The sequence below is a fragment of the Schistocerca americana genome, chromosome 7 (assembly GCF_021461395.2).
Source record: "Schistocerca americana isolate TAMUIC-IGC-003095 chromosome 7, iqSchAmer2.1, whole genome shotgun sequence".
Taxonomy (NCBI): domain Eukaryota; kingdom Metazoa; phylum Arthropoda; class Insecta; order Orthoptera; family Acrididae; genus Schistocerca; species Schistocerca americana.
Window position 1 is genome coordinate 227,406,684 of NC_060125.1, and position 25,881 is coordinate 227,432,564.

A 25,881-nucleotide genomic window follows, 5' to 3' on the forward strand; every position below is an offset into this window, starting at 1 on the left:
ATACCCTTATATATACGGACGGAGCGCCTGACGCATATCAATGGCTACCTGGTAAAGCTTAACTGCTAAGCTTACGACTCCAACCAAACTACTGTAGCTGTATCGTCATTTATTCGACCTAAGTTGTGTCTCGTATTACAATGGACCAACTTTGTTTCGATTTGGAGGTGCGGCCTAAAATTTTTCTCTCCCCTTGAATTTTGAGTCTCAAATTTCAGGTGCGGCTTAGATTCGGGAAATTTTTTTTTCCTTTATTTCGAGTCTCATTTTTCAGGTGCGGCTTAGATTCGAGTAAATACGGTAAGAGAAGATTGGAATACAGAAATACCTGAGCAATTTGATATTTTAATAAATTTTGTTCCACAAAATACTATTTTTTATTAACGAAAAATGTCTTGTAATGAATGATATTATTTATAGGCACATAAATATAACTTTTAAAGCTCAATGTAATAAGTTTTAAATTTTTGAAGATCACCATTAATAAAATCCTGAGTATACTCGTGCAGTGGACTTTGACTGAAGTATCCAGAAACTTGAGTCATTTTTCAGTTCTGCATGGATATGAATTCAAACTGTGTATTGCACATGGTTTTCTCTACGTGGAAACCTTGGAGGAACTGACTGGAGCACAGGAGACGTAGCTAGCTTGTACCACTGACGTGCATTTGTCAGTCATCTGACAAAATGTCATCACTCTCGGTCTCCAACGGAAAAATATGACATTATTCTTAAATTTCTGAGCTATTAAATACTATTACTACGTTGTCATGAGTACAAATCCCTGGTGGTCATGGAGACCTGCAGAATAGTAATCTTGGGGATTCTGTCTCCAAGGCCTAAAGGAACTGAAATGGTGGCTACCAAGAATGGTAGCTTGAAGTGAAGAAAAATATAGACATGCACTTATGAGGAAAGGAGAGGTGAACGGAGATTCCCTGCTTTCTACTTAATGTACTTATGCACATCTGATCAAATCGGTGTTCAATACAAGACCAGAATGATAGTGCCGATTTGCAGGGTCGGAGATTTGGGGATCCTATCATCCTAATAAGAGGAGAAAATGAGTTTAAGATCTTTAATTTGATTTCGTCAGGTGTGCAGGGGTGTGTGTGTGTGTGTGTGTGTGTGGGGGGGGGGGGGGGGGGGGGAGATATGTGGTCCTAGCCCCAGCCCCCTTGTACGCAGTGAAACTGAGTTTACTATGAGCTATCTCTCCCTCTTATTCCAGAAATGACAACCAGTGCCTTAAACAGTATACAGTAGGAGGCTTTCACTAGCTTCTTCAAGGATTAATTACACAAATATTTTGTGTCTTAATTTAAGATGCAGCAATAGTATATAAGTTCAAGCTTACACCCACATACCACTACATCATAAAATGTGAAGTATTCTAACACGGCAGTCTAACATAGCTAACTGCTACCCTGATACCATTTGACCCAAGAATGTACAGTGGTTTAGAACTGCGATGTAATAGCAAATGTAAAATGACCTGCTACAGTAGTTAGGTAGCACATCAAATGTCTACACTGGAAAAGAAATAAATCGGTAATTATGGATGTCTAAGGTACATTCTAATTAGCTCCACCAAAAAGATTTTTAGCTCAGAATTATCTTCTCCCCTCAACTCAATACTGATCACAGAGAATTTATTCTATTCTGTAAACTTCTATGATCAGTCTGATGTCTCAAGCTGAACAATGTATGCACAAATTTTCAAGTGTGTATGCCTTCCTAATTCATACACTGTGCTCCATAATAAATTTGATCACATTGCAAACTAGACCATTGGAGCCAATGTGCTCTCGCCATAATCAATGATTAACACACTGGCTGCTGTGTGGTGGTGGCGGCCACAGCAGGACTGCACACCTGACACCATGTGGCCACCAACTGCCACAGCAGATTCTCATGCCTGTGTGCCTGGCCCAGTGGTGAAACATCTATTACTAAGTGGAAGTCAACGTGTTACTAGTAACAGCAAAGAGACACACTTAAAACATGGTCTGGGCTACCACTCTTATTCATAACTGCCACCAAAATACTTAATAATTAATGAGTAGGAAGACTGTATTAATAAGAAGAGGCATCCATTAAATCACGATCCATGTAGTTGCTTGAACGTGTTATGACTCATCTGTTGCATGCCTTCTCCTTGCTGAAGAAAAATGTCAAACAGGTGTGTGTTTTGTGTGTGTGTGGGGGGGGGGGGGGGGGGGTGCACACGCACACCCGTGATAGGAGGGGGGAGGAGATTTCTAGAGTGTGGATATCAGGCTAATGGCCATTTTCTTGAAAGGCCTTCAGTAAATGTTTGTGTTAACTACTTAGGCAACTGTATTTCCTCAATGGTCTGATGTGAGGGATCAAACTGCTTTTCTCCACCAGTTGGAGGGTTTTTTAAAAATTAAGCACTTTGAGGAATACTTCATTTGATTTTCAAGATGTCGCAAAATTTATTGCTAGATTTGCTCCCTCTTCAGCCAGCAAGGAATTTAGCTTCTGTAAGAAGGGAAAGTGAAATATTTCCTACTTTTTTTAAAGTGAGGTAACAAGTGGCCCTCTCCACAAGTATATCGTGGCATTTGTCTTCTGTTATGGATAACAGAAGCAGTATCAGAAATCATCCTAACTGTTTCTACACCTTTCAGGACTAAATGGTTAACTGTGTTCATGGGTGTTTGCCAGAACCCCTTCTTGTTGTGTTTAGTTGTCATTACATCTCAGAACCATGAAACACTGGGGTTCCCTGCACCTGGTCAGCAAAATTTTGAGTCTATGTTTCTTATTTCACCTCAGCACAAGATACTATTTTATGTGATTTGTGGACCTTGTCACTGATTGGTCATTAGTATGGTGACTACACACACACGCACACGCACACGCACACACACACACACACACACACACACACACACACACACACACACAAAAAAATCCACTCAGTCTGGATGCTTTTACTTTATTCAAATGTAGTCAGTTGGTAGCACAGCATTAGTTAGCTCTGCATTGTTTATATCCAGGAGGAATATCAGTTGCTGAAATTGTTTTCAATATGTTAATGTGAAAACAGTTGCAAAAACTGCAGATGCTTTCTCATGGAATGCTCAGTGCAGACTAACATGTCTTAACAATATAATCTGTTACATATAAGTTAAAAGGTCTTACAAATTAAACTGTTCTGTATTCTTTAATATTTTGCTATTTTTCACAATTTGTGATTAGTGCCATGCTTTGCAGTACTACCAGGAGCAATTTACATCCAAGATTTAATTATTATAATATCTCAACATACTGACACTTTAGTATATAGTTCTTTGTTTGAGGTGTCCAACTAATTTTAAAGTTTTAGTCATGTAATTTAGTAACACATACCCTCTTGCTGCAATGACAGAATATTGTTAATAGCCATGTGTGTGGGGCTACTGGGTGCAGGTGAATCATGTCCACTGTCGACATCACAGGCATTCTCATCATGTATGCCTGCTGGGTCAGGATTTGATACAGATGCCGACTGCCTTTCATCCGACTGACTAGCAGCATTTGAAACGACTGGAGCCACATCCTTTTGTTTTGTATTTCGCTTTGCTGCCTTCTTTGCACCCTGTGCAAAAGTTATGGGAGTATCAGGACAATATAAAAATTATTTTAGTTATAGCAAAACTGAATCACATCATGCAAATTAAGTTTGACAAAGAAAAAATACATTTGGTTAGCATTTTGATACTTTGGCTTTCGATTTTTATGTCCTTCTCAAATACTTCAGACCCTGTTAAGTCATAAATCTATAACTTCAGCTACAGAAAAAAAATTGCATTAAGCATTATATGAACAATTTTCAGCTGAAGACAAAACCATGCACTTTCTGCATACTTAAAGCAATAGAGATGGGAAAAACAATATTGTTAGTAGTGCTGGGAGTATATTTCCAAGTAAACATTCGAATTGCCTTTAAAAGTATTTAAATGATTAAAAAATGCTAGTGACTAAATAAATTGAAAACCACAACAAATAACATTTCCCAGGGGCACATGTAAACTATAAAAAAACGAAATTTTTAACCTTTAAGCAAAAAGGGGGAATATCGCAGAGGAAATAATTTTTGAAAAATTTTCTTAAATAATTATGGAAGCAGTCAACATTGGCATGACATGAACATACCCATTCACATAGTCACACCGAAAACGCATCATCAATAATGAAACTTTCTCATCTTGAGCAATACTTAATGCTGCAGACAGTAGAAAACACAACAGCAAGATCTTACAGGGATACTGAGAATGTAACTACTATAAATAAAGTCCTCAAATAAATTATGCCAGTCAATTCAAGAAGAAACCTTGTGAAATAAAGGCATCCTAAGTTTGTAGTAGACAAAATCTGTAGCTCCAGTGGCTACATCCTTCCTCTAAACTCTGAGGAAGGTGCTGATAAGAAGTGCACTCTTTGTGATAACAAATGACATTACTCATCGCAGAAATGAGATGCACTACGTTTGTTTGATGGCTGTAACATAGGGAGAAGTCTGAAATGGGATGCCTTCATCCAATGTTGTATGGAAAATTGGTTACCTCACCGGCGACAGAAGCAGATTTTGAAACAAGACTGTTCAAGATCTAGCACGCATACAAATCCATTCCTCAAGGTTAATTTAATGCCGTCTATTGCCAAGAGCATGATTACTCCATCAAGAAAATGGTAAATAAAATCAAAATGTACATGAACTTGAGGAAAGAACAATTTGTTCCAAAACATATAAAGGGTGTTTTACAATCACTGATGTTACCCACTTCTAGAGGTTGTAGAGGGGACTTAGTAGGCCAAGTTTTACACATGGAACCATGCCAAGAAATGTCATCCAACGACGCTACAGAGCATCCAAGGTATAGGCACTGACATGTGTAAATGTATGTATATACAGGGTGTTTCCGTGATGATGTTACAAAATTTCTAGGCTGATGGAGAAGGGTAAATGTAACAGTTTGAGCTAACAGTCTCTAAACTGGAAATGAATGAGTCAAAAGTTGTAAGCAAAAACTGTTCCGATACCTCTTGACAGTTGAATACATTACTGGTACTGTTGGTGCTCAGATTGTAGGATAGGCATCTTTCAGAGGTGGTAGTAAAATGTCTAGTAAACATGGCTGTAAAATGGATGCCTGAAGAGCTATAAGCACTTATTCAATGGAAGAGATCTTTTCACAGTAGCGAAGATGAACAAGTACTCATAGCTCCTCAGGTATGCATTTTAGAGCCATGTATACTGGACATTTTTTCCTTGTTTTGGTCCATACTACCACCTTAGAAATTAGCCTACCCCTCAAACTTATCAACAACAGTGCCCATGCATGTATTCCACTGTCAGAGGTATCAGAACGGTTTTCGCTTATAACTTTCGGCTTGTTCGTTTCCATTACAAGGACCCTTACCGCCAAATGGATAAATTAATCCTTCTCCATAAAACTTTCCCAAAATCTACCCGTTTTCCTAGACCTCTCCAGTCCTTTTCTTTCACCCCTCTTCCTTCCTCTTCAACCCTTCTGTCTGAAGAAGAAGCCACTGGCTCCGAAAGCTAGCCAATTACAACCATCTTTTTTATGTGTGTGTTCTGCCACTGCTTGGTGAGTAGATTTTTTATCCATCCAATTAACTGCTTGTGTCATTAATAGCTTGTTTTTATTGTTATCCTAGAATATTTGTATCATCATCATCATCATGGAACCATCCTGCAAGTACGTATATTTAGAGGTGCCAGCAACTATAAATTTAGTGCTCTGTAGTATCACAGGATGACACTTCCAGACACAAGTTGCTTTGTAAAGCTTTATCTACTACATCCCCTCTACAACATCTAGAAGTGTGTAACATGAATTATGAAACACCCTACATAATGAACCTCAGTATGTTGGAAATCCATGGAAACTGAAATAGACACAAACAGCCAAGATTCAAATTACGAAGTAAAAATAATGAGCTAGTGGTAATCAACAGGTTGTGAGCAAGAGCTAAACACAAGAGAAATTACAGAGAGCAAATGGAGACAAAGGCAAATGGAGAAAACGAGCAGAAGAAAAAACTGAGGTAGGCATGAACATTTTCAGTCTATCGTTTTTTTATTTCAGTAATACTGAGAGACACAAACAAGATAGTTTGTTTCTTTTATGGGCATGCTTTATCTGGGAACAATTAAACTTTTGATTAAATACTCTAAAGCATTTCAGAAAATTGTGACTTCCATGAAATCACCCTCCTGTGTAAGAGATCCAACTGTTTAGCTACAAATAAAAAGGTGCTAAAATATACCTGATTAAGTAGTTTGTAGCATGGATGTACACAAAACTGTGTAAAACATATTTTACTCAGAGACACAAACTTTGACTACGCTAAAAATGATCCATCTCGCCCCCATAAGGGTTCTGCATTACATGTGTGTTTCAGGTGTACATTAACATTTCCTAATTCATTTCTTTAAAAAGCAGGGCGAAAAGTACACCCAATACCTGGTATTTATTACATATACCTGCACGTCTAATGTGTAATAGAGCAAGAAGTGTGTTCAAGCACACGAATCTACAGTTAGTTAACATATGTTAATGGCTGGCGAGTCTCTGGGGACTACCAATTCATGACAAACAATGTACTGATGTGACTTTCAGGCCTTCCAGGCAGTTACATTTAATGTGTGTCAGTTACGTCTGTCGCCCGATCACGTTTTGTGAATCCTCCAGGCAGCTGCCTGTGAGGATCCCCACAATATATCCTCAAGGCAGCTGCTTGTGAGGAATATCGCAGAATACATAAAACATTATACACCGACAAATATTCCTAATGTAGTTCAAAATAATTCTGGTAATTCTACACTGGCGTAACAAAAGTAATGGGATACCTCCTAATATCATGCTGGAGCTCCTTTTGCCTGGTGTAGTGCAGCAGCTTAGCGTGGGATGGACTCCAGTCGTTGGGAAGTCCCCTGCAGAAATATTGAGCTATGCTGCATCCATAGCCACCCATAATTGTGGAAGTGTTGCTGGTGCAGGATTTTGTGCACAAACTCACCTGTTGATTATGTCCCAAAGATGTTTGATGGGATTCATGTCTGGCAACCTGGGCGGCCAAATCATTTGTTCGAATTGTCAACAATGTTCTTAAAATCAATTGTCAACAATTGTGACCAGTGACAATGCCAGCACTGTTTAGGAACATGAAGTCAATTAATTGCCACAAATGGTCTCCAAGAAGCTGAATATAACCATTTCCACCAGTTCAATTGGATCAGAGAACCCAATCCATTCCATGTAAATACAGTCAACACCATTATACAGCCACCATCAGCTTGCGCAGAGTCTTCCTGACAACTTGGGTCCATAGCTTTGTGGAGTCTACACTGCACTCGAACCATGCCATCTGCTTTTACAAAATGAAATCGGGACTCAGCTGACCAGGCCATGGTTCTCCAGTTGCCTAGCGTCCATCCAAGATGGTCATTAGTCCAGGAGAAGCACTGCAGGTGATATCATGCTGTTAGCAAAGGCACTCTCATCAGTCGTCTACTGTTGTAGCCCATTAATGCCAATTTTGCTGCACTGTCTTAATGGATACACCCTACATAATCAACCTCAGTATTTTGGAAATAAATGGAAACTAAACCATGTCCCACATTGATTTCTGCAGTTATTTCACACAGATTTGCTTGTCTGTTAGTACTGACAGCTCTATGCAAATGGTGCCGAGTTGTCCGCGGTGAGATGTAATGCCTGAAATTTGGTTGTCTCTGCATATTCTTGATCCCGTGGATCTTGGAATATTGAATTCCCTAAAAATTTCTGAAATGTAATTTCCCATGTGTCTAGCTTCAACTACCGTTCTGTGTTCAGAGTCTGCCGATTCCCGTCATGTGGTCATAATCATGTTGGAAACTGTTTCACATGAATCACCTGCGTACAAATGACAGCTCCACCAATGCACTAACCCTTTATACCTAATGAACGTGATTTGCCACCTATGTATGTGCATATCACTGTCCCATGACTTTTTTCATCTTAGTGTAAAGTAAATTAAGTGTTTATCATCTAAATATACCTGCAGCAACCATGTATAATTATCTTTGCACTTTTGTCTTTTCACATTTTCATGTATCCAGCACATATTTCTGAAAAGTTTTCAACACCAATTATAAACTTTTAGGTTTTCTACGCTATTTCTAATTCAAGACATCGAGCATCTATCATACAAATGAATCCTCCACTTTTGCTTTTTCCAATACAGTTAATAAGAAAAGAAGTTCTTCCCTGTCCGACAGTGCCACAATTACCATTGATGCAGAGGTGACTTCGCAGACTCACTCTACCTACCTTATTAAAATTATGGTTTATTATAAAATTAACAATGATTTCTAATAAAGAAATACAAATTTCACCAACCTTTCAAATATTCATGGATGATTTTAATTATTATAAATTAAGTTTTCTATAACTGTGATTTCTCAAACAAAATAATATTCAGAAACATAAATATACTCACACCAGCAGTCTTTACTGTAGCCGGATCCGAAGGCCAGTTAGCTAGGCGTTCCTCATAGGCACTGAGGCAGAGTATTGAAGACGTCAAATATTCACTGAGGTTTATGGAAGGAGTGCTGATGACTGTTTCTGGTGGAGGTGCCAACCTCAGTAGAGGTTCTTCTTCTTTGCAATAATCTGCAACTGGCTGTGATAGTTCTTCTGCATTAACTGAAGAGAGAAGACGATCTCTCTGAGGTAAGTGTTAAGGAAATGAACATAGTTTCAGTGAGAGACAGTGTTGCAAACTGTCACTTCAGAAGTTTACTACAAGAGATTCTAGGTAGGAAGAAGAATGTTCAATGTTCTGTTTATCTCAAGATTGTAAGTGGCTGACCAGTAGCTCAAGGTCGAGTGACCTAAAAGTTGGCAGCAAAGTTATTGCCACTGTGGTGTAGAAACACACCTGACAGTCAACTGGGAGTAAGCTGCTCAGTTTGGTCAAGATCCTATCAAATGTCATTTGAATATGGAATCAATGGGTTCAGAAGGGCTGTACCCAATACAATGCCAGATGGACCCATGTGACTATAGTTCCTTTAAAATTACTTGATAGTTGATGCCCGTCCCTTGGTCCTGCAGTGTTGCCATATTGCCTACCGTTCAGTTAAAGGTGACACGCAAACACGGCTGATCACTTCACATGTGCTAAAATGCTGTACATGTAACATGTGTTGAAAGCTGTTGCCATCAGATACAACAGGAACATAAGTTTCTCTGTCCACAGATGATTTTAAATGACCAATGACTGAGCTGCAGCAGGCAAAGCATTTTGTAGCCCTCAATTTACACTTGTGTCCTAACTGCAACCTCTTGATAAGCAATGTACTCGAGAAAACAGTTGTCAGCAACCTGCGGCGGAACTGTTAATCATGCTTGCTTTCCTCACAGCAACTAAAGCTGACCTGCAGAAGTAAACTCAAGACAAAAAATTCAGTTTCAGCACTAAAAGTGAACTGTAACACCCCATTTTTGCTACTGGAGCTGACGCAATACTTACCAATGACCAGTACTGGTTGTAACTCATTTACAGGTTATAGGCAATACAGGTACATTCCAAATGAAAAAAAGAATGATATGAAGAAAAATAAGAACAAATAAAGTTAATACAATGCTGAAAATGATGCGACGAAATGTTAAAAACAAAAACATTGAAACCTATTAATTGACAATAATAACAATCAAAGTCATTTTGATAAAAGATTTAAAAATAAAAAAAGTTATATTGGCTGAATGGATTTGAACTCACAACCTTCTGTATCTCTTATTAACATTACCACTGCACTACAGAAGACCTTTAGATTCTGTTGTTAAATTTGTGTACCTTTAAAAGCAACAATCATTTGCTGCCTCCAAAAAATTCGATTTCACATCATGTCGTATGAAGTTTTCAAACTGTAGGCCAATCTATGTGATGATAATTGAATATGTAAAGCCGAGTCGCATCTTGGGTGAAAGAATCCAGTAGTGGTGCGTACGAAACATGCGTTATTTCATCGCCATTATTTTGTGTGTTGTTTTGGGGGTGTTTATCATGTGCGATGAAATGTGAGGTAAAAGGGCAGGACCCAAGATTTGGGATCCAAACACAACAAGAAAAAAGCAAGACAAGCAATTGGAAGTGAACTGACTCTTTGTTGTGGCACTCTGGCAATGGCAAAAAATTCACGCATGACGTTTAGCACTCTGATTGGAGAACGACATAGATGGAGATCTCCAACATGAGAAGTGTCGCTACAAAGTAATTTTAATCCAAATTATAGTGCCTGACAGAAGGACAGACATATTGTTCATTAGGTTGTGCATGATAGTCCAGTAACATCGCATACCTTGAGCAAGGAAACGGGTGTGATGTTTGGAGCACCAAAGACTTCCATCAAGGCAACAATTTTTTGGCAGTGGCATGCCCTACAACAACACTGGACACAGGAATGGGACCACATCACCTTACCAGACAAGTATAGGTTCTGCATTTAGCATCACAATGGACATATCCGTGTCTAGAATTTCTGAGGAGAACAACCATTACCAGATTGCATTAGTCATTATCATCATCATACAGGCCCAGCACCTGGTGTGATGGTGCGAGGTGACATTGGGTACACAGACTGATCACCTCCAGCTCACATAGCTAGTAATTTGGACAGAAGCCTTTACATTTCTAGATGTGTCAAACCTCATAGCTGTGCATATCTCCGACATCCCCTTGCAATCTTTGTTACTGTCAGGGATTGCGGATCTCTGTACTAAATTTCACAACTTTTACACCCCCAGATTAGCTACAAATTTAATCATGTAATGTTCTTGCTAAATGCATATACACATTTACTTCCTCATGTTGCAATTTGACTATCCAACAGTAAATGTGTACTGCACCAGAACATATTTTGGCAGATAATGAGGAACAAATAATGCTGCAATGGAAGTTATGTATACTGCTGTTTCGAGTGCAGCGAAACTACACGAGTCTAAAGAGAAAAAAGAACCATCAACACTGAGATTCCTTTCATATGGAGTGCAACAATATTACTTTCATTTTAATCATGATGCATGAGTAAGGATACATGCTTCAAATGTTCTGGTCGCCACCTATACTGAAGGTAGTTGACTAGTGTGGAGAGACGTCTTTGAAGAGGTAAACTAGTGCGAGCCCGAGGGTTTTGTGCAACAGACTGCACACGGGCCCACGATTTGCTGTCACGAGGACGCAACTCCACTATCACACGGTTAGGCAATTTCAACTCATCCTGAAGTTCTGCAACAAGACAATATCTAATACAAAAGCAGAATCAATGAGAAGGAATATTACATTAAAGTTTTTAAATCAGCTGTTGACTATGATGTGTAATTTAATAACTATAACTACATGTCTTCAACAATACAGCATACAATGCATAACACACTACAGAGAGAGAGAGAGAGAGAGAGAGAGAGAGAGAGAGAGAGAGAGAACATAATATAAGAACCTTGGGACTGTGGAAGGAAGGGAAGGAAAGGAAAGAGCTATAAACAAGGTTGCCACAAGTTTCCCCAACTGAAATTCCTTGATATTTCCCTGATTTCAAGACAAGTTTTAGCTTTTTTCCCTGATAAATTTTGAGATCAAGAGTACTGGTAAGTAAAGACATAAGTTGACAAAAAAAATGTAAGGACTTTTCTATTTCTCCCCCACGTGAGCAAAAATTTTAAGTACTAATATCAGCATCTTTTGTAATGAACTGGTTTTAGGGGGAGGAAGCAAGCCAAATGGTAAGTGTGTTTCATTAAGACCACTGTTGTTATTTTATTTCAATAAAACGAGACACATTTGGTGGAGTTGCAAGACATATTTAAAATGCCTTCATTGATTTTAGAAATAACCTCAGAAAAATGTAAGTGTCTTGGAAGAAGTGTATAAGGTGGGGAAGAGTTGTGTAAACCAACACTATAGGTGACTGCCAATAACATGTTGGTTCTACTATGTTCATTATTGTCAGTTATTACCCACTGTGTTATGTTTATTATTTTACAGGTACTATATGATTTTTCTTCCACGGCATATACGTGTACATAGCATACAAACCGCTAGCGACTGCCACAATTTTCATCTTCTTATCATTCATACTTTCTAATATATAAACTTGCACATTAGTGGGAAATGATGGGTTTCATATCGGCAGAAATGGACAGCTCTTCACGTGTCACAGACACCATGTTGATGAAATAAAAGTGCAGTGATCAATCCATGCAACAGATAACTTGCGCAAATACTCTGAGACAAAGTACTAATGAGGACAGGTAGCAACTCACCATAAAGATGATCGCTGAGCTGCAGACATGCATGTAGAAAAAGAGAACCACACTCTCACAACTAAATGTTTGGCCATAGCCTTTGTCAGAAAATGAGCACATACACAATCACACAATCTCTCAGACACAACTCATGCACACTTGACCACAATCTCTGGCCATTGCATCAACAATCTCTGAGAATCAGATCCAAACAAACCACTCCTCACACCTCCCTGCCTCATCGACAGCTGCTAGGCTAGTGGCAAGAAGTGATGACAGCACTGACTGCAAGCTGAGGGGAGTGGTAGGAATGGCAGCAGCAGTAAGAATGAGGGAGTAGGGAAGCGACACCCAGCCAGCAACGATGCACGACATCTCATAAACAAATCATTTCATCTACTTAGACAAAAACAAGATTTTTCTAGAGTTTTTTCCAAATTTCCCTGATATTTCCCTGACACGTTTGAAATTCTGTGATATTCCCTGATTTCCAGAACTTGTGGCAACCCTGTATAAATATGTCATTGCTTAGGAGCAAGCAACAAAGCAAGGTATAAACAATAATGAGTAAAAAATGAGTGCGGGATAATTGGAAATAAATGGCTAGGTTAATGACATATGAGGTGTAGTGGACCAACAACAGAAAAAAAAGAGGTTGGGTTACACATAAAAGAGGAGAACCTCCATAGTAAATCTTGTAAAAGGTGGAGAATTAGATCTGATCATAGTGTGCAGATGAAGGAAGGGGTGCTGTAATGGGAAGGTCATCTCACAGACAGTGAAGCTAGGGCACTGGAGTTTGGTCACTTGTACTGTGTGCTGAATATTTTCCATCACCAATAGACATATTGCATGCACCACATTCAGTTTACAGGGCAAGATATCTATTGCTGGCTTATGTACACGAATAATGGCAGACCAATCACGGTAAAAATATAAATAGCTGTACACCACAGGTTATGCATCACTAGCTATGTGATAATGATAGGCAGAAATACTGTACAATCATCTGAGTTAATGGTAGTTTGGATTCCAAAAATTATTTAAAGTAGGTCTAACTACTCAAAGTATGCAGTAATTGAAAACCTGTTTAAATGTGGTGAAATGAGGTTTCCTTCCACAGCATTAGTACCGCTACTAATGTAACTGTTCTTTCACACAACTGCATACATAGATAGGAAGGCTTTCATAGGATGATTTGCGTGTACATTCAACAGTCTCTCAATACGTGTTTTTCAATATTTTCCTAGTGCACTCCTATAAACCGAACATACCAGTGACATTTGTGTCACATTTCTTTATATATATTCAGTAGCCTTTTAATTTTATTTGGTGCAGCTCCCATAACACTTAAGCTATATTCTAAGATGGAACACACAAGTGATTTGTAATCCGTCTTCTTTGTAGACTGCAATTTTTCCAGTATCCTGCCAACAAACTGAAGTTTGGCACCTGTCTTATCTGCAAATGCGCCTATGTGATCACTCCATTTCATGCACCTACAAATTATTATGCACTAGTATCTGTGTCAATTGACTGATTCTGATTTTCATAATTGATATTGTGGTAATAGGATACTATGTTTTTTATTTAGTGAAATACATAATGTTTACATTTCTGAATATTAAAGAAAAATGCTAGTTCTTGTCTTGTACCACTTCGAAATTTTATCAAGGGGACGGGGGGAGGGTTAGCTCAGAGTATTATTAATATTTTCCATGAGGTCACCAATATATAACAACAGCAAGGGTCCTAATAAATTTCCCTCATGCATCCCTGAAGTTACTACTTCATCTGTTGACGACCTAACTGCGAAGAAATCCTGAATTCGGTCAAAAATTTAGCTTGTTATTCTATGCAATCATACTTTTGACAAGAGGTGTGATACTGAGACAAATGCTTCTCACAAACCTAGTAATAATGTACCTACCTGAAAGGCTCGACCCTCGACTTTCAGGATGTTAAGTGAGAAAAGAGACAATCATGTTTCACACGTCAATGCTTCCTGAAAGCCATGTCTGTTGACATGGGGGAGATCCTTCTATTTGAAATACCCCATTATGTTTGAGTTTAGAATATGCTGCAGGATTCTTCAATAGCTGAGTGTCAATGTGATTGGATGATAGTTTTGTGGATCACATAGTTACCCTTCTAATGGAAAATCCAGGATGTAATAATGACAATATTATGAAAGGGATAGTTGCTACTCACCATATAGTGGAGATGCTGAACTGCAGATAGGCACAACGAAAAAACAGTCAAAAGAAGGTTTCGGCCAAACAGGCCTTCATCAGAATACATACACACACTTTTTGTTGTACCCCTGTAACTCAGCACCTCCACTAAATGGTGAATAGCGACTACCCTTTTCATAATACAGTGAAACCTACTTATAACGTTCCTCCATATAATGTTTTCCTCTATGTTACGTCTGTTTTTTCAGTCTCGACTAAAAGTCCATATAAACAATGTTAAATTTTCCTCTTTACTGCATTTCCTCTATATTACAATTTCCTTCAGGTAACGCTCACATTTTTGGAACCAAGGTCAATTATTTACCTCTTTATAATGTTTAAGTGACTGGATGTAGACGCATCGTTTTCCGTTCTGTGGATTCACAGTTTGCACCGGCTCGGAAAGCCCACACTCAGCATGTTTCATATGTCAGCGGCAGGAATTAATAGGCAGTGATTCTGTCACTGTTGAGGACTTTGTGGCTGTGGATGACAATGTGGCAACCACAGGAGTACAAAGTATTGAGGAGCTGACTGCAGAGAGAATCTTGGAGAATAATAGTGGTAGTGAAAGTGACAGTGACAAGGAAGATGACCCTGTGCCCTCATATACTAAGGCAGCTGAAGCTTTTGAAACATTCACGAGATATATGATGGCCCATAGAGTTGAGGACAGAACAGTTGTTCAACTTGCTCATTTGGAGCAAGAAATGATTGCCATAGAGTCTGGGAGAAATAGAAAACAAACATGCTTGCTTGAATATTTTAAAAAATCATAGGTATGTAATTTTCAGATTGCATAGGTTCCTAGAGTTTTGTGCAAATTTTAGTTACATTTTATAATTTAATTTTTTGATCTGTACCATTTACTGTGTTTTTATGTAATATGTTCAGTATAAACAAAATTTGGCTCATATTCTATAATTGGGTCAACTGAAGAATGGGATACCACCTGTCAGCTTTGGACAATGATGTCATATCTTAAGAATCTGTTATAACTTTTTACAGAACAAACTGATCTATTTACTTTCACCCATCCACCTACCGCGCTCCATGTTTTAATTACAAAAAACTAATCATTTGATACATTGATCATTTGGAATGAATATCATATTACAGTCTTGTGAGAATTTAAAATGTCATCACCATTTGTCAAAGCTGATTAGTGGTATCCCGATCTTCAGTAGTGCCCTATAATTATTATTTGGAAGCCTTCATCTTTATAGTGTTTTCCTCTATACAGTGTTCAGAATTTGTGGTCCCTTGAAAAGCGTTATATAGAGGTTTCACCGTATTGTCATAGTTATCCTTCTTATAGACAGGAGTGACTTGTGCTTTTTCCCAGTCACTGTGCACAGGTTTTTGTTCATGGGATCTACAAAATGTTACAGTAAAAATGGGAGCTAGCTCAGCTACAAATTCTGTACAGACTCTTGAGAGGATCCAAGCACACCCTTGAGCTTTGTTTAAATTTAGCTCTCTTAGCTACTGCCCAATGCCACAGAGAATATCTATACCATTCACCTTCACAACAGTGTGACAAGTAAATTGTGAAAGTATGTCTGCAGTTTTTATAGTAATGGAACATTGGTTTCAACACTTCAAGAACAGTGATTTTAACGTCTTAGACCGGCATAGAGGTTGAAGAGAGAATGTTTTCGAAGATACAGAATTGGAGACTCACATCAAACTCAAGAAGAATTGGCACGATTAGTGGGAGTGACACAGCAAGCCATTTCAAAATGTCTCAAGGCTATGGGCATGATTCAGAAAGAAGGAACTTGGGTCCTGTGTGACCTGAAACCAAGAGACATTGAATGGTGTTTTTGTGTTCGTGAACAGTTGCTTCCGAGGCAAAAACGGAAGGAATTCCTGCATCACATTATGACCGGGGACGAAAAATGGTTTCATTACGATAACCCTAAACGCAAAAAATCATGGGGATATACCGGCTATGCTTCCACGTCGACAGCCAAACCGAATATTCACGGTTCCAAGATCAAGCTCTGCATTTGGTGGGACCAGCTCAGCATCATGTACTATGAGGTGTTAAAACCAAGTGAAACAGTCACAGGTGCTCATTACCGAATCCAATTACGCATTTGAGCAGAGCATTAAAAGACAAATGGCAGCAATATAGCGAGAGGCACAATACAGAGATTTTGCAGCATGACAACGCTCAATCCCAAATTGCAAAAGAGGTCAAAAGGTACTTGGAAATGTTAAAATGGGAAGTCCTATCCCACCTGCCGTATTCTCCAGACATTGCTCCCTCTGACTATCACCTGTTTAGATCAATGGCGCATGGCCTGGCTGACAAACACTTCTGACCTCATGAAGAAGTCACACATTGGATCGATTTGTGGATTACTTCAAAATATGAACAATTTTTTCGACGCGGGATTCGTACACTGCCCGAAAGATGGTAGAAAGTAGTGGCCAGCGATGGAAAATACTTTGAATGATACATGTGTAACCAATTTGTTTAATTAAAGCATCAAATGTTGGGGAAAAAACAATGGAAGCAAAGTTGTACACCTTGTACTTGCTTATCTATCCAGTGCGATGTTAACTATTCTTTTAAATTTGAGGCACAATACTACAACTCTTCTACATGCTTCTGCCTAGAGGTAAAGGTTTTGTGTTCATTTCTGAGATTGGACATGACTGCCTCTTTATCTAAATCACTTAAACTGCAAATCTTCCTACTTGTTTTAGCTGTCCTTTGTACTTTAGTAATCATTTTTGCTACAACTGCCTCATGGTCACTGATGTCAGTTTCATTATGAACATCCTCAAAGAAGACAGGTCTATTGTTATAGCTGAGTCTACAGATTTTCCACAGTGAATGGGTTCCTGAGCTACCTGTTCTAGGAAGTTAAACGATGGAAACTACAGGCGGGAATATCAACAATATAAGGTAAAAGCCTGCTAGTTATGTAAAGGTGACACATTAACCTGCAGACAAGAACAATGAAAAGACACTTCACGTTAACCTTCAGCCATAGCCTTCGCAAGAAAAGGAAACACAAACACAAACACACACACACACACACACACACACACACACACACATTCATGCACAAAAGCAAGCACTCCTCACTTACACAACATCCATATCCGACAGCTTGGACTGGAATGCAACTGTCACATTGAATGGAAGCAGCAATCTGGAGGGTGCAGGGAAGGGGAAGGAGTAGCAGGGTAATTGGTGGGGGAGAGTAGGGTGCTGTCTGGCAGAGAGTGCAGGGAACTGACTGTCGACAGGTGCAGTGTCTGGAGGCTGTGGGCAGGGAGATGAGATGGGGAGGGGAGACACGGGGAATGAAAAATAAGAGGGGGGAGGATGGGAAGGTGCATTGGCAGAGAGTGGCACACAAACGGGTGGGAAATGAGAACAGACACAAGGTGACAGGACAGTGGAGGGTATGGGGACAGTAGGTTCCTGTATGTTGAGGTCAGGATAATTTCAGTAATGGCGAAGGTGTTGTATGGATAACTGCAATCTGTGCAGTTCAGAAAAGCTGGTGGTGGAGAGAGGATCCAGGTGGCTCAAGTACTGAAGCAGCCACCAGAATCAAGCATGTTATGTTCAGCTCCACATTGAGCCAAGATGTGGTCTACTCTGGTCTTGGGCACAGTTTGGCAGTGGCCATTCATCCTGGTGAACAGCCAATATAAAAAACTGAGCGTTTATTGCGACAGAGGTGGTGTACAACATTGCTGCTTTCATAGGTGGCCTGGCCTCTGAAGGGGTAGGATAAACCTGTGGCAGGACTGGAATAGAAAGTTCTCGGATGGTGGTTTGGGCAGGTCTTGCACCTGGGACTCCCATAAGAATATGACCCCTGTGGCAAGGGTTTGGGATAGGGAGTGACACAGGGATGGACTATGTTGTTGCAGAGGTTAAGTGGGCGACAGTACACCACTTTAGGAGGGGCGGGAAGGACGATGGGTAGGATGTCCCTCATTTCGGGGCATGATGATAGGTAATCAAAGCCCTGGCAAATGATGTGGTTCTGTTGTTACAGTCAGGATGGTATCAGGTGACAAGGGGAGCACTCTTTTGTGGCTGGGTAGAAGTGTTGGTGGTGGTGGTGGTAGGATTGGGGATATATGGGGAAATGGCACAAGGAATTTTTTAATAGACTAGGTCTGGGGAATAGTGCCTCTCTCTTAAAGTCTTGGTGAAACCTTCAGCCTACTGGGCAAAGGAGTTTTTTTCACTGCAGAAACACCATCCTCAGGTGGCCAGGCTGTGTGGGAGGGATATTTTGGTGTGGAAGAGATGAAAGCTGTCAAAATGCAGGTGCTGTAGTTTGTTGGTGGGTTTAATGCGCATAGAGGTGTGGATGGAGCCATCAAACAGTCGGAGATCAACATCCAAGAAGGTGGCATGCTGCACTGTGGAGGACCAGGCAAAGGAGATAGGGAAGAAGGTGTTCGGGATGCGATGGAACGAAGGTCAATGACTTGGGCCTGAGTCCAGATCATGAAGATATCATCAATGAACCTAAACCAGCCCAAGGGTCTGGTGTTTTAGGAGGCTAGGAAGATCTCCTCTACATGGTCTGTAAAGAGGTTGGCATAAGAGGGTGCCATGGGGGTGACCATGGCTATGCCACAGATTTGTTTGTATAACCCCCCTGAAAGGAAAAGTATTTGAGAGTTAGGATGAAGTTTGTAAGCAGTATGAGAATGAAGTAGTGAGTCTGATGTCTGAAGGGCATTTGGAAAAGTAGTGTTCAACAGTGATAAGACCATGGGCATGAGGGCCGTCCTCTTTTATTCCAACCTGATGTGACCCCAAACACTCAAGCAGTACACAAGAATAGGTCACACCAGTATCTTGCAACGTCGTCTCCTTTACAGATGAATCTCACTTTTCTAAAATTCTCCTAATGAACAAAAGTCACTAAAATCCTCACATGCTTGTTCCATTTCATAATACTTTACAACGTTACGCACTGGTATTTAAACAACTTGACTGTGGTAAGCAGGACACTACAAATGCTGTACCTTACCATTATAGGTCTATTTTTCTTACTCATTCATTCACAGCAACTTACACTTTTTTTGCATGTAGAGCCAGCTGCCATTCAATACACCGAATGGAAATTTTGTCTAAGTCATATTGTATCCTCCTACAGTCACTCAAATTCGACACCTTCCCAAACCCCACAGCAAAGAGAAAGCTGAAATGCTTAACTTGATTTGCCAGTGTTCCTTTACAAAGGAAAACACACGAGAATTGCCCCCAATTTACTCCACAAAACCACTGAAAAGAGGAGTGACATTAGTATTAGTGTCATGGTGTTGAGAAACAACTGAAATCGTTAAAATTGAGCAAAGTTCCTTGGCTCAATGGAATCAATATCAGATTCTATAGTGGATTTGCACTTGAGTTAGCCCCTCTTCTAACTGTAATCATAGATTCCTTAAACAAAAAAACATGCCCAGTAATTTGAAGAAAGCACACATAACACCCGTCTGCAGGAAGGGTAGTAGAGGTGATCCACAAAACTATGGTCCAATATCTTTGACATAAAACTGTTTTAGAATCTTAGAACATATTCTTTGCTCAAACACAGTGAGGTATCTTACCAGAATGACCCACTCAATGTCAATCAGTACATTAATCATGTGAAACCCAACTCACACTTTTATCACATGGCATACTGAAAGATTTGGATCAAGGCAGTCAGGTATATGCAGTCTTTCTTGACTTCCGAAAAGCATTTGACTCAGTATCACGCCTACACTTATGGTCAAAAGTTCAGTCATATGGGCTAAAAGTGAAATTTATAACTGGATAGAGGAGTTTTTGGTAGGGAGCACACAGAATGCTATTTTGGATTTCTATCATTGACAGATGTAGAAGTAACTTTGGGTGTACCTCAAAGAAGTGTGTTGGGACCCTGTCCACAAAGGAGATTGCTTACGAATCACTCATGTGACACATTCTAGAATGTTGCTCAAGTGTGTGCGATGGTATCAAATGGGACTAACAGCAGATATTGAATGTATAAAGAGAAGGGCAGCCGAATGGTTACAGCTTTGTTTGACCCATGAGAGAGTGTTACAGTGATGCTGAAGAAACAGAATTGGCAGGCTCTTGAAGACTGACGTAACCTACCCTGAAAAACTCTACTACCAAAGTTTCAAGAACCGGCTTTCAATGAAGACTCTAGGAATGTACTACAACCCCCTACATATTGCTCACATAGGAATTGTGAGGACAAGATATGAACAACTGCAGCACGCACAGAGGCATTCAAACAATCATTCTCCATAAGCTCCATATGTGAACGGAACGGGAAGAATCCCTAATAACTGCTACAATGGGACATAACCTCTGCCATGCACTTTGTGGTAGTTTGCAGAGTATGCATTCAGATGTAGATGTAGTCGTCATCAGCAGACCCTGTTGCCAGATCATTTATGTATATAGAAAACAATAGCACTTCTGTCACACATCCCTCGGCACTTCAGACTATAACATTGTCTCTGGTGAACATGCTCCATTAACAGTCTGTTGTGGGGTACCATGTCAAATGCTTTTTGGAAATGTAAAAATACGGAATCTGCTTGTTTTCCTCGATCCAAAGTTGGCAGTACATCATGTGAGAAAAGGACAAGGTAAGTTTCACAAGTGCAAAACCATGCTGATTAATGGACGTTAGGTTTGAGGAGGAGGAGATTAATGTTTAACGTCCTGTTGACATTAGAGGGAGGAGCACTTGTTCTGATTAGGGAAGGATGGGGAAGGAAATTGGCCATGTCCTTTCAAAGGAATCATCCCATCATTTGCCTGAAGCAATTATGAGAATTAATAGAAAACATAAATGAGAATGGCCCACGAGGAGTTTGAACCACTGTCTTCCTAATGCGAGTCCAGTGTGCTAATCACTGCGTCGCCTCACTCGGTTCTAAGCTTTTCGGTCTCTTGGAAATTTATTATATTTGAACTCAAAAAACGTTCTAGAATTTTGGAGCAAGTTGATATTAAGGATGTCATTCTGTAATTTTAGATATCATTCTCTTACCCTTCTTACACAGAGGAGTCACCCGAGCTCTTTTCCAGTTGCTTGGGATTCTGTATTGTGTGAGAGATTCACGATAAATACAAAGTAAAGGCCCATGCCGAAGAGCACCTGGCAACTTATTTGTTTTCAACTCTTTCAGTCGTTTCTCTAAACCAGGGATGCTTATTACTATCTTGTCTGTACAGGACTCTGGGCAACAGTCAAACAATCGTATGTTTGTACGAATCTCCCAAATGGTTGATTTCTTAAACAGGAAATTTAAAACTTCAACTTTTGTTTTGCTATCTTCAATTGCCACACATCAGACTGGTCGTCAAGTGACTGGATGGAAGCCTTAGACCCTCTTAGCTATTTTACAAATGACCAAAATTTTCTCGGATTCTCAGCCAGATCATTTGCTAAGGTATGATGGTGGTGGCAGTTGTGTGGTTCACACATAGATCTTTTCACAGATGCATGATTCTTTACTAACATTTATCTGTCATCTGCACACTGTCTTTCGATCCGAGAACACAACAGCCTTTGTTTCCTCAGCATTTTCCAAATTTCATTGCTAAACCATGGTGAGTCTTTTCCATCCTTAACCAACTTACTAGGCACATACATTTCCAGAGCACAATTTACAATCTGTTTAAATTTTCCCCATAATTCATCTTTGTCCATCATACTGGAAATAAATGATTCCAATTCATTGTGTAAGTGAGACACTAACTACTGCTCATCTGCTCTTTCTAGCAGAAACATTCTCCTAATATACTTGACCGATTTATTAACTTTTGTAACTGTAGTCACTGATTACTGCATAATCACTAACCCCCATCTGTGTTCTGACACCATCAATAATGTCCAGGCTGTTTGCAGCTACAAGGGGTCACACTGGGCAGGAGGAAGGAGGTTAAGGCAGGGGGAGTTATCATATGGCATGGGAAATTGTTTGCGGACAAGGTTTCAAGGTTTCTGGGGTAGTACCTGTCCGTAAGACCTTCAACATCCTGGGCAAAGGAATACTCATCACTGCAGATATGCATCCATGGGTGGCCAAACCAAATGGGAGTGATTTTTTGATGTAGAATGGTTGACAGTTGTTATAATGCTGGTAGTGATGATTGGTGGTCTTGATGACAGTGGTATGGATGGAGCCCTTGGAGCAGTGGAGATAAGTGGCCAAGATGGTGGCACAATGGGCTGACGAGGACCATGTGAAGTGGATAGGAGAGAAATTGTCGAGGCTGTAAAAGAAACTGTGTTGGTTGTCTTGGCCTTGGGCCTCCATTATGAAGATATTGCCAAAGAATCTGAATCAGATACGGGTTCGGGATGCTAAGGGGTTTTGTTCCAGATGGTCCATAAACAGATTGTCATAGAGGGGGGCCATGCAGGTGCCCAAGGCTGTGATATGTATTGGTTTACATATCTTCTCCTCAAAGGAGAAGATGTATATGGCTAGGTGTATAAGGAATGCGCTAGTGGGTTTGGAGTCAGAACACTGGGAGAGGTAGTGTTCGATAGTCACAAGGCCATGGGCACAAGGGATGTTGATGTATAGGAGGTGCTGTCCCAGTAGCAGTGGGGTGGGGATGGTTGAGAGTTAGTGAAGGAAGTGATTTGTATCCCTCATATGCGGTGCTAGGCTATGAGCAAGTAGTTGGAGGGTTTGTCGACAAGAGCAGAGATTCTTTCAGTGGGAATGTGACCAGCTAAATGAGACATCCAGAATTGTTGGATTTATGGATTAGGGGATGCACTTAGAAGGTGGATGTGCAGGGTTTCATTGGGGATGATGAGGGAGACATTCAGTGGAAAGATTGGCTTGGTTGGATGGACTGGTAGCAATGATGTGTTTGCAGCAGAGATCACAAGGAGGAGAGTAAGTCTTTCATGAGTCCAGTATGGTTGAACTTGTGTGTGAAGCTGAAGGTGAGGCCCTCAGATAGGAACGAAACTTCTGGAGGCTTCAGGTTTTTGGTGGATACGTTGGCAACAGTGTCTTGGATTTGTTTAGGTTCTGGATTTTATATAATGCTGGATGGAGTTTTGGAGGGTTTAGTAAATGGAAAAGGTCAGTAAGATGGGTCTAGGTACTAATTGGGGTTGATTAGAGGGTCCAATGGAGTGGGACAGGCACTGAATGGTAATGGTGTTCTGAGGTGAGAGTAGGATGTCAATAAATCTGACAATTTTTGGAAGTGGTGTGGGGAGTCCTCTTCCAGGTGATGGAGGGCAAGGGTTTTGATTTGGGAGATGTGATGTAAGTAGCTGGAAGCACAGGAATAGTGCTTTGAAGAGGAGGCAGAGGTGACTCTGGGATGCCTGTGTCATGAAGATTTATTTCTGCAATACCTAGTTAAGGTGCAGGTATGGGTACTAAAAAGGCTGAAGATATGGTGCTGAGAGGTTTAGGATAGTTCTGTAACATGAGGATATTTGTCAACAGTGGAGGGGAGAGGGAGGGAGTATGAATAACACACGTTAGTTTACGAAAGGGGCAATGTGAGCAAAGGAGTGGGTCAATCTGGAGATGAAAAGCAGTAATTTACTACTTGGCATACTTAGCATTACTACTTAGCATGTTTAACAGTGATCCACACACAGGATGGGGAGAAAGCACCTATTAGGGGGAAAGACGCAGTGGATGCATGGGCATTGACATTAGTGAGTTCGTACTGAGCATGACGACAACGGTGCCAAAGTGTGTACTGGGAGAGAGTGATCAGACAGAGGAAGGGGAGAATGTTGGGTAGTGGGTGTGGGTGCAGTGGGTTAGCAGAGACTGAGGTCAGGACTTTGTGCAATAAGTGAAAATGGACAAAATAGATTAAAAGTGAAAAATTGTTATCCATCTCTTGCAACATCCAAAATAATATACGCACATGACACTGACATTACATTATTAAGTTTTTAGAGTTTGATAAATATACGAAAAAGATCTGAGCCATTACTGAGAAGGATGAGACACAACCCAGAACATACATAATTGAAACACAGCTGACATTAAAAGAAAGTAATCAAGATTGATCCCAAACAAATTCTACAGCACTGTTAAACCAAATATGTAATCAGTAATGTAGTAAAATGAGAAATTAGAAAAATAAAGACAAACCATCAAGATGATTAAGCCTGCGCAGAGCTCGGCACAGTGGAGTGCGGATACGAATTGTCTTTCCACGGAGCCGTATCAGGGTGTGACCTTTGCTAATTAGCTCATTCAATTTCACAGATGTCTTCTCAGTAATGCAACTTAACTTTTTGCGCATCTCTCCATAGTTAATGAGAGCATAAAGTTCCTGAGTCACTTTTTGAATTCCTGGAAAGGAATTGTTCAAATTATAAAATATGCGAACATTCACAGGTGTAGTCTTGATACCACTACTTGAGAATATACACACCATTTATAACAAACATTAGTCTGTAGTACCATTTATATCACAAGATAAAAGCAAAAATTATCTTTTCCATCTTGTGGAAAATTTTGGAACCCTTTACGGAAACACAACCTTTCAGTATCACAAAAGCAGTCATAAACACTATCATATTATTACTGCAATAAGGGAAAGCTATTAAATTTATTTGGGGACCTGTAAAAATAATCCGACGCTTAACTTAGTATTTTAAAATGTATGTCATTTTTATAATATAGTGATTAGACAAGCAAAGGGGTTGGGATTGGCGGCATGTTACGAGTAAGGATGGATACAAAACACTGAAAAGAAAAGCAAGCAAGTGGCACACCAAACTATTTACTTTATGGTTTCTTAAGCTAATGTACCGGGGTACTAAGTCTTCTACACCAATACTACATTGCATATATGGTTACCTTTATCACAAATACAATAATGCTTCTGAAACATTCAGAAGGTTACAATTACAGCTATTAACAAAAGTATGGAAGAAACCACCTTAGTATTAATCATTCAATGCAAAAAACAAAATCAAGATAAAATGAGAAACAGTTCAGTACAGAAGAGAAACAACAAATATTACAGTCTATAAACATGGTTGACTGAACTCAAAACTGAAATTTACTGAGCGTAATTCAGGGAAAATACTGCAAACTCAAATCAGTACAGTTGGATGGAGACTTGAACCCTAATCCTGCAATAAATAAATAAATAAATCTGGCTTCTTGCATTGTGTTACCTCACTTTGTTTATATCCTGAATTTTTCATACTTTAAATATTGGGCAAGGTTCATTATTCACTCTAATGCCTTCCCTATGTATCCCACACAATCTTTTTAGAACTGTAGAACAAGTACTACTGGAGCAGTAC

General features: G+C 39.8%; 1 protein-coding gene across 2 annotated transcripts in view; it reads right to left on the reverse strand.

Annotated features, from left to right (window-relative positions):
• LOC124622082 (protein cramped) overlaps nucleotides 1-25,881 on the reverse strand; it is a 178,002-nt gene that overhangs the window by 108,250 nt on the left and 43,871 nt on the right. For both annotated transcript variants that reach the window (XM_047147659.1, XM_047147658.1), the window contains exons 4-7: nucleotides 24,713-24,916; nucleotides 11,126-11,316; nucleotides 8,524-8,754; nucleotides 3,379-3,607 (exon numbers count right to left, since the gene is read on the reverse strand). In XM_047147659.1, coding sequence (XP_047003615.1) covers nucleotides 3,379-3,607; nucleotides 8,524-8,754; nucleotides 11,126-11,316; nucleotides 24,713-24,916 — 855 coding nt within the window. The remainder of the gene's footprint in view (nucleotides 1-3,378; nucleotides 3,608-8,523; nucleotides 8,755-11,125; nucleotides 11,317-24,712; nucleotides 24,917-25,881) is intronic.